Genomic DNA, 16,690 nt, shown 5'->3' on the forward strand with positions numbered 1-16,690 from the left:
CTGTTGTGAGCTGGATCACTCCACTGCACTTTAGCCTGGGCAACAAAGTGGGACTCCGTCTAAAAAAAAAAAAAAAAAAAAAAAAAAGTTAAGCTGCTTGAACAAAAGACCCCCCAAATGCAGAGGCCTTAACAAGACATGTTTATATTTTTCTCTTTTTACAGAGCTCAGTGTTCCAGAGCTGGGAGGGGGGACTCTGGCATCTTCACAATACTTTCATTTCTGAACTCAGGTTGGCTAGTCCATAGACACCTCTCAGTCAGTAGAGAAGGGAAAGGGCAAGGGAATGTATATTTTTGTCATGACTTCGTCTAAGTGACACACAGCTCTTTGACTCGATTCTCATTAGCCATTATTTATAAATCATAAACCAGACAGGTGGGAAGATGGGGTCTGCAGTGGGGTGGTCATATGCCCACTTAAAACTTGTCACATTTCAGACATGAGATTCTGGCGACTATTGTTAAGACTTTTTCTGTTCTTTCTGACCCTGAACTACATGTCAGCTGCTTCTCTCTCTGGCTTATGCCTTCTGGCTGCTGCTAGGGTGCCCATCACTAGTTAGTTCCCGTGGTGGAGGGAGTACCTGCAGCTGAGGCACCATGTTTAAAAGGGGAAAGCGGCTGTAACTGAATTTTCTGCGGGTCCTCAACTGAATTCCACACCACAGCTCTCATTGCTGACACCATGCGGGAGTAACCATCAGAACCTTTCCTACCAGGGACCTCTCATGTCTTCCTGGTCCTTGTCTAAGGATCTTCGGGTCCCAGCAATGTGCCCAGGACACAGTGACCACACTTCTTAACCACCCTCCTCCGTTAAGTGGCACTTTTTGCCTGAAACTTAAATTTTTATTTCAAAAGGGGATGACCTCAAGCACTGTCTAGCTCTGAAAGGCCCCGCGATTACAGCAGACTAGCTGAGAAAAAGTAGACAAGGCCCTAAGAAGTAACAGGGAAACGTGAAGGAGTTTACGAAGCCCAGCCAGCTTTAACTCCTGCAAGACGCACACTCCAGCGCCCACTACCGGAGCTGTTGGGGCCGTAGGTCCCCAGTTGCAATCAGCGATGAGGTTTGAGTAATTTCCAAAAGAGATTATTTGCTCTCACAGAAGAACCAAGAAGGAAGCCAGCGGAATTAGAGCAGCGGCAATAACTCAGCCTTCCACACAATCAGGCCCAGCGCTACCTGCCCCCGCAGTGCTGATAGTGAACGCAAAACACTTTATACCGATCGTTTCAAGAGCAAGACCCGCCACCCGCCGCCCGCCGTCCGAAAATAGTCCCAATGCGCAAGCGCAACTTTGCCCCGCCCACTCACGTACGCGTGTGATGGTGCCGCGTGCTGGCGCTACCGGAACACTGCCTGTCAGAGTGCGCTGCCAATGTCTCTCCCAACCTTTAGCCGGATCTCCCTTTCACTTCCGGTCCCTTTCTTTTACGTTTCCGACGAAACATCAGTCTCTGTGGGCAGTTAGAATCTTCAGTTCCTCTGAGCGTAGGCTTCGTCTGCGCCTGTGGAGTTTCTTGGACACGGGTCGCGGGGCTCCAGGACGGCGCTCTTAGCGACAACATGGTGAGTGGGGTGGGCGAGTGAGGGAGCGAGTGGATAGATAGGCAGGCCATGGGGGCATCCAGCCGCCTGGGTCGCTCATGGTCTAGGGGCTCAGGCTTGCAATGCGGAGGGCTTCAGGTTACTTGGTGTGACGAGGGGATTCTCTTCCTGCCTCTCTTAGCTGTCAGAAATTGGAAAACTGGAACTCCGGGAGCTGCGTTACCGACCTGGACAGTGTCTTAATCCCGATGAAGCTCTTTACGTTATCGAGAGGGGAATTGAGACACAGAGAGGCTCTAGGGCCCGCTCCGAGTTACGGTGCATATAGTGTGTGGTCGGCTGTTTGTCCTAAATACCACAGAGAAGATTAAGAGCAGTTGTGACCGTATGTTTCTGGGATTATTTCATTTATGTCCATTCTCAGTCGCTCCATAATATACAAACATCTCGAGGGTAGGGTCTTTTCATTATTGCTTCCTTAATGTCTAACACAGAGTCGTTGTAGATGTTCAGTAACTATTGAATAAATGAATGGCATAGATAGGAAATGTTCTATGAGGGTGTGATCTCTGTGGTCTGGCGTCATTTGTTGGTTTCTTCATTTCTTCAAGAAGCATTTACGACGTGTAAATGTGAGAATACACCCAGTGCCGGTACAGATATGATGATTGGTTACTGTAATATTGGCTACTGTATTATTTTCCTTAAGTGAAGCCCCTATAAGAAACACGGGACGTCAAGGTTAGGTTACAGGAGATATATTGGAAGCCGTTGTAGATTGATGAGGACACCCTCCCAAAAGAGAATCCAGTGAAGTAGAAGTAGCCCTTTTTGTGAGAGGATATGTCCCAAATTACTGCCGTGTCTGCCTATCTGCCAAGCATTTGCCAAGTTTGTTCATGTGTCAGTTCAAGGGGAGAGTCTCAAAGGAGATTTATTTATTTTTTATTTATTTATTTATTTTTTTGAGACGGAGTTTCGCTCTTGTTACCCAGGCTGGAGTGCAATGGCGTGATCTCGGCTCACCGCAACCTCCGCCTCCTGGGTTTAGGCAATTCTCCTTCCTCAGCCTCCTGAGTAGCTGGGATTACAGGCACGTGCCACCATGCCCAGCTAATTTTTTTGTATTTTTAGTAGAGACGGGGTTTCACCATGTTGACCAGGATGGTCTCGATCTCTCGACCTCGTGATCCACCCGCCTCAGCCTCCCAAAGTGCTGGGATTACAGGCTTGAGCCACCGCGCCCGGTCCTCAAAGGAGATTTAAATTGAACTCACTTTTGCTGAGTGTTTATAAACTGCATGCCAGGTGTATGTATCTTATGAAGATATCCTGACACCTCTGAGATGAGGTGTGATCTCTGTTGTAAAGATGGGGAAACTGAGGTATAGAGAGACTACTTCTCAGAGATGGTAAGTGGAAGAACCTGGGAATGTAAGTCCCTGACTTAGCCAGGACTCTTTCTACCTAAACTGCAACCCAAAAACTCATTCTCTGCCAGACACTGTGTTTCAGGGATAATTGAGTTAACATTTAGTGTGACAGCACTTACATAAAACTCATTTTACAAAAGGCAGTCTTCAGACTTATTTTCCCCAAATACCACTGGCAGGGAACAGAAAATTGCGATGCTCAGTGTTAAGTACCACAGTAAGTATAATCCCTGATAGAGGACGCCAGCCTAACTGGGAAGGAGGGGTCACAGAATAATGTTCTGGGTGGTCCTAAAACAAGTAAAATTTGAAGGAAGAATAATGGAAGTTAGCCAGATACAAGGTGTTAGGGTCAGTGGAGGAGTAAAGATTTAAGTAGAGGGAAGAGCAGCAGGTCACAGGATTGGGACATCTTTTGATTTTTGTTGTTTATTGTTGTTCATACAGTAGTTCAGGTGATTTGCTTGTGACTATATCCTTGTAAAACTTTTCACTAAAAAGTAAATGGAAAGAAAAAGATATATTTTAAACATGGGCATTTTTCTTCCCTTTTCTCTCCTTCCAGGCTCGAAATGCAGAAAAGGCCATGTAAGTATCAACTTGTTTTTAGCTGTACATTTTTTGTAACTAAATAACCACCATATAACTCTTTCTATTTCCTCTTTTTGTTATCTGAGCCTTTTGAGAAGCTGTTTCTTTCTCTACATATGCTAAAAATAGCATTCCCATATTTGTTCATTTGTTTTCTCCTTTTGTGTTTTCTCACAGTTTCCAGAACTTACACAGGATGAACATATGTTCACCTCTGGTTGATGCAGGGATTGTGAGAGTGACAGCTAGAGAACACCATGTTAGTCTTTTAACACCTGGATGTATTGCTCATCATAGTGGTCTAATAAGTAGAGTTTGCCACAGTCCTTATGTGTAGTGTAAGTAAAATAGATGCTTGGGTGTTCAGGAATACAAATTGCATCATAAATCCTACTCCTAGGAATCCCTAACTACACTGTGGTTTCTTAATTGCTATATATATGAATGACATTAAATATGGTCATAAGCAGATCTACCCCATCCAGGAACATGGGTAATGAGAAGTCTGTGTAAGCAGGATCTAATGGAGTCTCTTATATCCCTGGTAGGACGGCCTTAGCAAGATTTCGCCAGGCTCAGCTGGAAGAAGGAAAAGTGAAGGTTTGTGTAAATCTTCCTCATGAATTGTAAAGTATCAAAAATAAATGCAGAATGGGTACAGTGACTCATGCCTGTAATCCCAGTACTTTGGGAGGCTGAGGTGGGTGGATCATTTGAGTGTAGGAGTTTGAGACCAGTCTGGGTAACATGGCAAAATCCCTTCTTTACAAAAAATACAAAGATTAGCCTAGCCAGGCATGGTAGTACCCGCCTGTAGTCCCAGCTACTAGGGAGGCTGAGGCAGGAGGATTGCTTGAATGCAGGTATGCCACTGTACTCCAGCCTGGGTGACAGAGTGAGAACCTGTCTCCAAAAAAAAAAGCTGAGTGCAGTGGCTCACGCCTGTAATCCCAACATTTGGGAGGCTGAAGGGAGTGGATCACTTGAGGTCAGGAGTTTGAGACCATCCTGGCCAATATGGTGAAACCCCGTTTCTACTAAAAATTCAAAAATTAGCTGGGCATGGTGGTGGGCACCTGTAATCCTAGCTACACAGTAGGCTGAGGCAGAAGAATCACTGGAGCCCTGGAGACTGAGGATGCAGTGAGCTGAGTTGATGCCACTGCACTCCAGCTGGACAGACTTCAAACAGCAAATTTTCCTATTTCTTGTCTGTACTTGCTGACACTCTTGAGAGTCTGTACACTTGAATTCCAGTACCTCCCCATGGCTGAGGCAGGATGATGGATCTGGCTGCTTGTTTTTCTGTTTCTTCTGTATTACAATGACTGGGTCCTTTATTATTCCAGCTCTAATACTGAATAATAGGGAGTGGGGTATGATGTGGAGAACAGCTGTAAGCTGAAACCAGTAAATGATTTCATCTCTTAGAGACAGCCAGATTAGAGATAATGTATACCATTCTTTGAATTTTTTTTTTGTTTTTTAAAACGTTTATATACACACATATATGTATACACTCATATTTATGTATGTTTATTTTAAACACTGATAGACATTGTTTCTTAAGGTAGTATAAATATGCCATGAAATAGGTAGAACCTAGTTTAGCTGTCTATTGCAGGACAATTAAGTTGTTTCCAGTACTAAATACAATGCAATGAATGTTTTTCTTAAGGAGAGATTGTAGAATGAGGTTTAAGGCTTGATGAGGATCATCTGGAACGAAAACTTCAACTGTATTTAGGCCATTAGATGATTTAGGCTTAAGGCCTGAATCAGTTGTGAATGTTAGGATGAAACTGTGAGTAGTCTAATGGCAATGTGTTATTTTTTTCTCCTTAGGAACGAAGACCCTTTCTGGCCTCAGAATGTACTGAACTGCCCAAAGCTGAGAAATGGAGACGACAGGTATGTTCTGCGTAAATCTGATTTCAGTACAACTAACAAGTCTCATTGCTTCTTATTATCTAGATGACTGTTATACCAAAAGTCTTAAGTATTTTTAAATACCAATTTTGAATTATAGTTTTCTGTGCTTTCTAACATATTCAAAAATCATTAAAATGTATTACTTTTTTTAAAATAGATCATTGGAGAGATCTCTAAAAAGGTGGCTCAGATTCAGAATGGTAAGCAAACTTGTTCCTTTAAAGTGATTGTTTCTCAAATCCACAATTAGACTTGAGGAATTCAACACTCCTCTCACAATAATCAATAGAACAAGTAGACAGTAAATCAGTAAGGACATAGAAGAGCTGATCAATATGATCAGTCAGTTTGATCTAGTTGAAAGTTACAGACTACTCTACCTCACAGCACTCTACCTAAAAAAAGAATACATGGGTTTTTTTTAAGAGCACATGGAACACTCACCAAAATAAAACATATTCTGGGCTGCAGAACAAATGTTGGCAAATTTAAAATATTTGAAATTATACGAAGTATTTTCTCTGATTGTAATAACAGATTCATATCTGAAAAATCCCTAAATATTTGGAAATTAAACAACACAGTTGTAAATAACTCATGTGTCTAAGAGGAAACAACAAGGAAGTTAGAAGATATTTTGAATTTAATTACAGTGAAAATGTAATGTCAAAATTTAGGGAATGAAAACATTTATGGGATATAGCGCTTAGATAAAAATGTATAGCACTGGCCGGGTGCAGTGGCTCATGCCTATAATTCTAGCACTTTGGGAGGCCAGTGCTAGAGGCAGGTAGATTGTGAGGTCAAGAGATAGAGTCCATCCTGGCCAACATGGTGAAACCCTGTCTCTATTAAAAATATAAAAATTAGCTGGATGTGGTGGCTTGTGCCTGTAATCCCAGTTAATGGGGAGGCTGAGGCACGAGAATCACTTAAACCCAGGAGGCAGAGGTTGCAGTGAGCCGAGATCACACTACTGCACTCCAGCCTGGCAACAGAACGAGACTCTGTCACCAAAAAAAAAGAAAGACAAAAATACAGCACTGAAATAATAGAAAACTAAGAAAGTTTCAAGTTGTTGATCCAAACTTCCACCCTGTGAAATTAGAAAAGAAGAGCAAATTAAACCCAGAGCAAGCAGAAGGAAGGAAATAGTAAAAGTAAGAAATCAAAAACATTGAAAACAAGGTGAATAGAAAAAATAAACCAATAGCTGGTTCTTTGAAAAGATCAAGAAAATTCATAAACTTCTAGTGATACTGACCAAGAAAAACTGTACACAAATTAAGAATATTAGGAACTAAATTGGGAATATTGCTGCAGACTCTACAGACATTAAAAGGATGATAAGGAAATATTGCAGACAATTTTATGCCCATAAATTTGGCAACTTAGTTGAAATAGGTCAATTCCTTACAAGACACAAACCACCAGCCGAAGCTCACTTAAGAGAAATGGGTGTTTTTTTTTTTTTGAGACAGAGTCTTGCTCTGTCACCCAGGCTGGAGTGCAGTGGCACGATTTTGGCTCACTGCAACCTCTGCCTCCCTGGTTCAAGCAATTCTCCTGCCTCAGCCTCCAGACTAGCTGGGATTACAAGCACCTTCCATCATGCCTGGCTCACTTTTGTATTTTTTTATTAGAGATGGGGTTTTACCATGTTGGATAGGCTGGTCTTAACTCCTGATCTCAGATGATCCACCCACCTCAGCCTCCCAAAATGCTGGGATTACAGGTATGAACCACTGTGCTTGGCTGAGAAGTGGTTCTTAACCAGGTTAACCAGGGGCCTTCCCTCTGCCACCCTCCTCATGACATTTAGCAGTGTCTGAAGAAATTTTTGATTGTCACAACTGGAGGGGTGCTACTGGCATATGGTGGGTAGAGACCAGGGATGTGCTAAGCATCCTACAAATAATTATCCTGAATAAACCACAGTGTCAGTAATTCTACTGTTTAGGGACAAAGTTCAAGAAGAAATGGTAAACCTGAGTAGTCCTGTTTCTGTTAAAGAAATTGAGGCTGAGCACCATGGCTCACACCTGTAATCCCAGCCCTTTGGGAGGCTGAGGTGGGTGGATCACTTGAGGTAAGGAGTTCAAGACCAGCCTGGCCAACACAGTGAAACCCCCTCTCTACTAAAAATACAGAAATTAGCCATATATAGTGACACATACCTGTAATCCCAACTACTTGGGAGACTGAGGCAAGAGAATCACTTTAACCCAGGAGACAGAGGTTGCAGTGAGCTGAGATTGGGCCACTGCACTCCAGCCTGGGAGACAGAGCGAGACTCTCTCAAATTTAAAAAAAAAAAAGAAAGAAATTGAATTCACTTCTAAAAACCTTCCTACAAAGAAAATTCCAGGCCCAGATGGCTTCACTGATCAGTTCTACTAAATATTTAAGGAAGAAATAATACCAACTCTGCTTAGTTTCCTCAAGAAAATGGAAGAAGAGGGAACACTTTTTTTTTTTTTTTTTTTTTGAGGCGGAGTTTCGCTCTCGTTACCCAGGCTGGAGTGCAATGGCGCGATCTCGGCTCACCGCAACCTCCGCCTCCTGGGTTCAGGCAATTCTCCTGCCTCAGCCTCCTGAGTAGCTGGGATTACAGGCACACGCCACCATGCCCAGCTGATTTTTTGTATTTTTAGTAGAGACGGGGTTTCACCATGTCGACCAGGATGGTCTCGAACTCTCGACCTCGTGATCCACCCGCCTCGGCCTCCCAAAGTGCTGGGATTACAGGCTTGAGCCACTGCGCCCGGCGCGAGGGAACACTTTTTAACTGATTTTATGAATTTTAGTATCAGCATTACCCTGATGCTAAAATCAGAAAAAGATATTATGAGAAATAGCTACAGACTATTATTTCCTATGAATATAGACAGAAATCTTTAATAAAATATTAGCAAATCAAACCTAGCAATATGTAAAAAGGATAATACATCACAACTAAGTAGGATTTGTAAACCGTAGTTGATTAACATTCAAATATAAGTTAATTAATTATGTCATTCTAAAGAAGAAAAACTGTATGATGATCTAAGTAGATGTAGAAAAAGCATTTGACAAAATCTGATACTTACCCATGATAACATTTCAGCAAGCCAGGCCTGGTGGCTCACACCTGTAATCCCAGCACTTTGTGGGGCTGGCTGAGGTGGGGCAGATCACCTGACGTCAGGAGTTCGAGACCAGCCCGACCAACATGGTGAAACCCCATCTCTTTAAAAAAAAAAAAAAAAAGAATTCAGCAAACGGAATGAAAGGGAACTTTTTACCCTGATAAAGCACTCTTATTTATTTATTTATTTTTATAGAGATGGGTTTTCACCATGTCTCGATCTCTTGACCTTGTGATCCACCCACCTTGGCCTCCCAAAGCGCTGGGATTATAGGCGTGAGCCACTGCGCCCGGCCACTTTTTTTTGTTTTTTATTTTTTTATTGAGATGGAGTTTTGCTCTTGTTGTCCATGCTGGAGTGCAATGGCGTGATCTTGACTCAGTGCAACCTCTGCCTCCCTGATTCAAGCCATTTTCCTGCCTCAGCCTCCTGAGTAGCTGGGATTACAAGTGCCAACCACCACAACTTGCTAATTTTTGTATTTTCAGTAGAGACAGTTTTCACCATGTTGGTCAGACTGGTCTCAAGCTCCCAACCTCAGATGATCCACCTGCCGTGGCCTCCCACAGTGCTGGGATTACAGGCATGAGCCACCATACCCAGCCCTGATAAAGCACTTCTAACAAGAAACCCACAGCCAATAAACTATTTAGTGGTGAAGGATTGAATGCTTTCCTCCTAAGATCTGGAACAAGGCAAAGACACCAATTCTCACCACTCATATTCATCATGATGCTAGAAATCCTAGCCAGTGCAGTAAAGTAAGGAAATAAAAGGCATACAGATTAGAAAGTAACAAATAAAACTTTCTTTATTATAATGTAGAAAATCCCTCATAATTTTCTTTTTTTTTTTTTTTTTGAGATGGAGTGTCACTCTGTCACCCAGGCTTGAGTGCAGTGGCACGACCTTGGGTCACTGTATCCTCCACCCCCTGGGTTCTAGTGATTCTCTTGCCTCAGCCTTCCCAGTAGCTGGGACCACAGGCATGCGCTAGCATACCTGGCTAATTTTTTTTTTTTTTTTTTTTGAGACGGAGTTTCGCTCGTTACCCAGGCTGGAGTGCAATGGCGCGATCTCGGCTCACCTCAACCTCCGCCTCCTGGGTTCAGGCAATTCTCCTGCCTCAGCCTCCTGAGTAGCTGGGATTACAGGCACACGCCACCATGCCCAGCTAATTTTTTGTATTTTTAGTAGAGACAGGGTTTCACCATGTTGACCAGGATGGTCTCGATTTCTCGACCTCGTGATCCACCCGCCTCGGCCTCCCAAAGTGCTGGGATTACAGGATTGAGCCACCGCGCCCGGCCATACCTGGCTAATTTTTGTATTTCTAGTAGAGATAGAGTTTTGCCATGTTGGCCAGGCTGGTCTCGAACTCCCCACCTCAGGTGTTACTCCCACCTCTGCCTCCCAAAGTACTGGGATTACAGGCGTGAACCACCATGCCTGGCTGAAAATCCTACATAATTTTGTATGTTGAAAATCACAAGGAGCCTACAGAAAGACTTCTAAAATGGGTAAGTGAGTTTATCAAAGTCACAGAAAAAAAGTTCAATATACAAAATTTTATATATATGTGAATATATATATATATATATATATTTTTTTTTTTTTTTTTTTTTTGAGACAAGAGTCTTGCTCTGTTGCCCAGGCTGGAGCGCAGTGGCCCAACCTTGGCTCACTGGAACCTCTGCCTCCTCCCAGGTTGAAGCTATTCTCCTGCCTCAGCCTCCCGAGTAGCTGGGACTACAGGCATCCACCACCACACCTGGCTAATTTTTGTATTTTCAGTAGAGATGGGGTTTCATCATGTTGGCCAGGCTGGTCTTGAACTCCTAGGCTCAAGTGATCTGCCTGCTTCAGCCTCCAAAAGTACTGAGATTATAGGTGTGAGCCACCACACTCAGCCTCAAAATTATATTTTTATATACTAACATTGAACAACTGGAAATACAACATTTTTTTAAAAGTGCTATTTGCAAAAGCACCGAAACACAAGAAATACTTAGGTATAGATCTAACAAAATACAGTCAGGATCTGTATGCTGAAAACTAGGATGCAATGATGAAAGAAACCAAAGAGGACCCAAATGAATGGAGAGATATACTGTCCTCTTATATGGGAAGACTTAACACAGTAAAGAGATCAATTCTTTCTCTCTTCAAATACATCACAATCAGATTTCTAACAAGATTTCTTGTTTTTGTTGACATGCTGTGTCTAAAATTTAAGAAAGGCAAAGGAACTACAATAGCCAAAACAATTTTGAAAAGGAACAAAATTGGAGCATTCGTATCACCTGATTTCAAGATGTAATGGAAAGCTTCAGGATTCCAGTTAATGTGGTATTGGTGAAAGGATAGGCACATAGACCAAGGAAACAGAATTAGAAGTCCAGGAACAGAGCCACACATAAATAGTCAGTTGACGTTTTTTTTTTTTTTGGAGACATAGCCTTGCTCTGTCACCCAGGGTGGAGTACAGTGGTGCAGTCATAGCTCACTGCAGCCTCCACCTCCTGGGCTCAAGTGATCCTTTTGCCTCAGTCTCTTATGTAGCTGGGACTCCACACCATCCCACCATACCTGGGTAATTTTTTTTTTTTTTTGAGGTAGAGTCTTGCTCTGTTGCTCAGGCTGTAGCGTGATCTCGGCTCAGTGCCACCTCCGCCTCCCAGGTTCAAGCAGTTGTTTGCCTCAGCCTCCTGAATAGGTAGGATTACAGGCACATGCCACCATGTCCAGCTAATTTTTGTATTTTTGTAGAGACAGGGTTTCACCATTTTGGTCAGGCTGGTCTCCAGCTCCTGACCTGGTGATCTGCCTGCCTCAGCCTCCCAAAGTGCTTGGATTACAGGTGTGAGCCCCTCTGCCCGGCATGCCTGGCTAATTTTTTTTTTTTTTTTTGAGACAGAGTTTTACTCTTATTGCCCAGGTTTGAGTGCAGTGGCACAATCTCGGCTCACCACAACCTGCTGCCTGGTTTCAAGCAATTCTCCTGCCTCAGCCTCCAGAGTAACTGGGATTACAGGCATGTGCCACCACACTTGGCTAATTTTTTGTATTTTTACTAGAGACAGGGATTCTCCATGTTGGTCAGGCTAGTCTCCAACTCCTGACCTCAAGTGATCCACCCGCTTGGCCTCCCAAAATGCTGGGATAACAGGTGTGAGCCACCATGCCTGGCCCTGCGTGGCTAATTTTAAAATTGTTTGTAAAGATGGGCTTTTGCTGTGTTGCCCAGGCTGGGCTCAAGCAATCTTCCCATCTGTGTCTCCCAAAATGTTGAGATTACAAGCAGGAGCCACTGTGCCTGGCCTGGTCAGTTTACTTTTGACAACGGTACGAAAACAATTCAGTAGAGAAGAGAGACAAAGAACTCTTAAAAATTCATCAGTAAGTATTTGTTTTAAGAAGCAGACAAAATTTTGAACACATACTTTACCAAAGAAAATATGTAGACTGGGCGCGGTGGCTCACGCCTGTAATCCCAGCACTTTGGGAGGTCAAGGCACGTGGATCACTTCATTCCAGGAGTTGGAGACCAGCCTGGCCAACATGGTAAAACCCTGTCTCTACTAAAAATACAAAAATTAGCTGGGTGTGGTGGCTCATGCCTGTAATCCCAACTGCTTGGGAGGCGGAAGCATGAGGATAGCTTGAACTCGGGAGGCAGAGGTTGCAGTGAGCTGAGATTGTGCCACTGTACTTCAGCCTAGGTAACAGAGCAAGACTCTGTCTCTCTCTCTCTCTCTCTCTCTCTCTCTCTCTCTCTCTCTCTATATATATATATATATATATATATATATATATATGGAGAGGCAGATGAGCATCTTTTCATGTGTTTAACATAATAGTCATAAAGGAAATGCAGATTAAAACAATAGTGGGATACTACACACCTGTTAGAATGACTTAAACAAATAGTGACAATGCCAAGTGCTGGCAAATATGTGAAGTAACGAACTCTCATACACTGCTGGTGAGAAGGGAAAATGGAGCAGCCACTTTAGAATGGGGTTTGGTAAAGTTAAACATACATTTAACCTATGATCCAGCATTTCCATTCCTAGGTATTTGTCCAAGAGAAATGTAATCCTTTTCTGTTACACAACAACTCATACATAATGTTTATAGTAGCTAAAAACTGGAAGCAACCCAAAGGTCCTTTTGGTGAATTGGTAAACAAACTGAGGTCTATATAAAAAAATAATAGTAACAAACATATAGGCTGGGCACTGGCTCATCCCTGTAATCCCCAGCATTTTGGGAGACCAAGGTGGGAGGATCGCTTTGAGCCTAGGAGTTGGATACTAACCTGGGCAACATAGTAAGGCCTCACCTCTGTAAATAATAATAATAATGTAAATAAATAAAATTAAAACATATGGAATCTCAAAAGCATGCTTTGAGCTTAGTGCTGAGGGAAAGAAACGAAACTCAAAATGCTACACATTTTATGATCCCATTTATATGATGTTCTGGAAAAGCAAAATTATAGGAACACAATATAGTGTGTTTACTGGTGGCCAAGAGTTGGGTAGGGGGAGGGGGTGACTATAGTTGAGCATAAGGAAATGCTTTGGGATGATGGAACTATCTGTGTCTTAATTGTGGTGATTACATGATTATATGCATTTGTGAAAACTCATATAATTGTGTACCAAAAAGTAATGTTTTTATATGTAGATTTTTGGCAAGTCAATAGAAAATAATAAAACACGTGATTCTTGTTTTCTTCAAGATGCCTTGGCTTTGCTTTGGGAGAGGATTCCAGAAGCCCTCACTTTGCTTTGGTTGAGGCCCTCAGAGGGTTGACTGCCTTGTGTTCTCTGTGTCTTTAGCACTGGAAAGTCTCACTATGGTGGTAGTGGCAAGTCTTTTTCTTTCTTCTTTTTCTTCTTCTTTTTTTTTTTTTTTTTTTTTTGAGACAGAATCTGGCTCTGTTGCCCAGGCTGGAGTGCAGTGGTGCAGTCTCGGCTCATTGCAACCTCTGTCTCCTGGGCTTAAGCGATTCTGCCTCAGTTTCCCAAGTGGCTGGAATTACAAGTGTGCGCCACCACTCCTGGCTAATTTTTGTATTTTTAGTAGAGACAGGGTCTTTCCATGTTAGCCAAGGCTGGTCCTGAACTCCTAACCTCAAGTGATCTGCCCTCCTCAGCCTCCCAAAATGCTGGGATTACAGGCATGAGCTACCGCACCCAGTTACAATGTATTCTTTTTACTTGACATTTTTGGGTTTTTTTTGAGTGGAGTTCTCACTCTGTCACCCAGGCTGGAGTACAGTGGTGCGATCACAGCTCACTGCAGCCTCTACCTCCAGGGCTCAAGCGAATCTCTCACCTAAGCCTCTCAAGTAGCTGGAACCACAGGCATGTGCCACCACACCCAGTTAATTTTAAATATTTTTGGTGGAGATGGGATTTCACCATGTTGCCCAGGCTGGTCTTGAACTCCCGACCTCAAGTGATCTGCCCGCCTTGACCTCCAAAGTGCTTGGATTACAGGCGTGAGCCACCACGCCCGGCCTTGAAGGATTTTTTTTCTCTCGTTACTCTAGTGGGAACTCTTTATAAAAATTCTTGTCCTTTTATTTATTTGGGTGGTTTTTCTTATCAATTTAGACGAGTATTTTTATGTAGTATACCTTTGTAGGTGTTGACATTTATTTTAAGGGTATGATACTGAGCGTATGTGTTGGAGATGTTGACGTTCATTTTTATGGAATGATACTGTTAACCGTTTTGTTTTCTAGCTGGTTTAGGCGAATTTCGAATTCGTGACCTGAATGATGAAATTAACAAGTTGCTTCGGGAGAAAGGACACTGGGAAGTCCGGATAAAGGAGCTGGGGGGTCCTGATTATGGAGTGAGTACATGGCAACCCCAGTGGTGAATCTCACCCAGTTTTCTAGCCCTAGCAGTTCCCAGCCTATTCTTGCCATAGTAGTCCCTTGATTCAGGAAACCTATGAACAGGTTGGGTAAAATGATACTGGAAGACTCCACAGCATATGCATCAGAGCAGAGAGGGCATCTGTATGCACCAGCCAGAAGCCCTTGTACAAGCTGCTTCATCTCTGGGCCTCGTGTTTAAAATGACCATGTGATGGGCCAGGGGCAGTGGCTCAAGCCTGTAATCCCAGCACTTTGGGAGGCTGAGGCGGGTGGATCATGAGGTCAAGAGATCGAGACCATCCTGGTCAACATGGTGAAACCCCATCTCTACTAAAAATACAAAAAATTAGCTGGGCATGGTGGCGCGTGCCTGTAATCCCAGCTACTCAGGAGGCTGAGGCAGGAGAATTGCCTGAGCCCAAGAGGTGGAAGTTGCGGTGAGCTGAGATTGCGCCATTGCACTCCAGCCTGGGTAACAAGAGTGAAACTCCATCTCAAAAAATAAAAATAAAAATAAAGTAAAATGACTATGTGGCCGGGTGCGGTAGCTCACTCCTATAATCCCAGCACTTTGGGAGGCTGAGGCGGGCGGGTCACTTGAGGTCAGGAGATGGAGACCAACCTGGCCAATATGGCAAAAGCCTCTTCTAAGAATACAAAATTTCACTGTGTGTTTTGGCGTGTACCTGTAACCCCAGCTATTTGGGAGGCTGAGGCAGGAGAATCCCTTGAACCTGGAAGACGGAAGTTGCAGTGAGCCAAGGTCACCACTGCACTCCAGCCTGGGCAGCAGAGCAGGATTCTGTCTCAAAAAAAAAAAAAAAAAAGACCAGGGTCTTTCACTGGGTGCAGTGGCTCATGCCTGTAATCCTAACACTTTGGGAGGCTGAATCAGGAGGAGGACTTGAACATAGGAGTTTGAGACCAGCCTGGGCAACACTGTGGGACCCTGAATCTATGAAATATTTAAAAATTAGCTAGGCATGGGTAGCACATGTTTATAGTCCCAGTTGCTCAAAAGGATGAGGTGGGAGGATTGCTTGAGCCTGGGAGGTAGAGGCTGTGACCACGCCACTTGGGTGACAGAGCAAGACCTTGTCTCAAAAAAAAAAAAAAAAAAAAAAGACCATGGTTCCTCACATTCTTTGATTGCCTTAGAAACTGGAGACAGCCGTTTGTTGGCCTTGTTGTCTGAGGGGGACCTTGAGACACTCCATTCCGTCCTTTTTTTGGACTTGTATAAATGCAATACTTCAGAACCGTATCTTTCAAACTTTTAGGAACATGGCTCATTGGTAAAACACACACACAATCACAACCCAACACACACAGAAAGGTGCTGAAAAAAACACTAAGTATGGTATACTTTGATATTTTTTATTTTGTTCTGTTTTGGTTTTTAAAAAATTAATGTTTGTGACTTGCTTAACTGATTTCATGATGCACTAGTGGGTCTTGGCTTTGAAAATTCCTGCCCCGGAGCCTAATTCGTTCACACTTTGGTGATGAGACCTACCTCAGATCACTGGAAACAGTAGTATTTAGTATGTGCTGTATAAGAAACATGCAGTTTTTCTGCTTGTTGATCTTTTCACCTTTGAGAAAGTCTTAACACTTAACCATAATTCTCACTCTAGTACATACAGATGGAGCATTCACCCTTCCCACTGCACAAGAGGAAAGGCACTCCCATTTCTGCAGCACCTCTCATGTCCAGGCACTGCGCTAGGAGCCTTTTCTTGGGCGTCTTGCCTAACTTCTTTTCTTCTTTTCACTTGTTTTATTTTTGTTGTTTTTTATTTTATTTTTTATTTTTACATGCCAGTCTTCTTTGTATTATTCTGATTTTAGTGTATGTCCCTCCAAAGTGAGCACTTGCCTGACATTTTCAGCAGTTCTGTAGTGGAGATTTTATTTTACCTGTGAAGCTGCTTAAAAGCAGCTTATTAATCCACCTACAAAAGTGGCATCAGACAGATGAAAAAATTAATGTGCGAAATGTTAAGTTTTACCACCCAAATTCAACACTGTTAACGTTTTTCTGTATTTCTTTCCAGAGATTTTTAATGCTTAATAATTTCATTTTTATTTTCTACATACAGAAGTAATATGTTACCACGAAGTTCAGAAAAGTACAAAGAAGCAGAACAGCA

The 16,690-nt window shown here is 42.9% G+C and overlaps 1 protein-coding gene across 1 annotated transcript in view; it reads left to right on the top strand.

Annotated features, from left to right (window-relative positions):
* The first annotated feature begins 1,367 nt into the window (after nt 1-1,367).
* Nucleotides 1,368-16,690, top strand: part of ISY1 (ISY1 splicing factor homolog) — a 32,209-nt gene continuing 16,886 nt past the window's right edge. The window contains exons 1-6 of the mRNA XM_003926150.4: nt 1,368-1,575; nt 3,553-3,575; nt 4,127-4,178; nt 5,424-5,489; nt 5,668-5,710; nt 14,397-14,509. Of these exons, the coding sequence (XP_003926199.1) occupies nt 1,573-1,575; nt 3,553-3,575; nt 4,127-4,178; nt 5,424-5,489; nt 5,668-5,710; nt 14,397-14,509 (300 nt within the window). The 5' untranslated portion in view covers nt 1,368-1,572. The remainder of the gene's footprint in view (nt 1,576-3,552; nt 3,576-4,126; nt 4,179-5,423; nt 5,490-5,667; nt 5,711-14,396; nt 14,510-16,690) is intronic.

The sequence above is a fragment of the Saimiri boliviensis genome, chromosome 8, assembly GCF_048565385.1.
Source record: "Saimiri boliviensis isolate mSaiBol1 chromosome 8, mSaiBol1.pri, whole genome shotgun sequence".
Lineage (NCBI taxonomy): Eukaryota > Metazoa > Chordata > Mammalia > Primates > Cebidae > Saimiri > Saimiri boliviensis.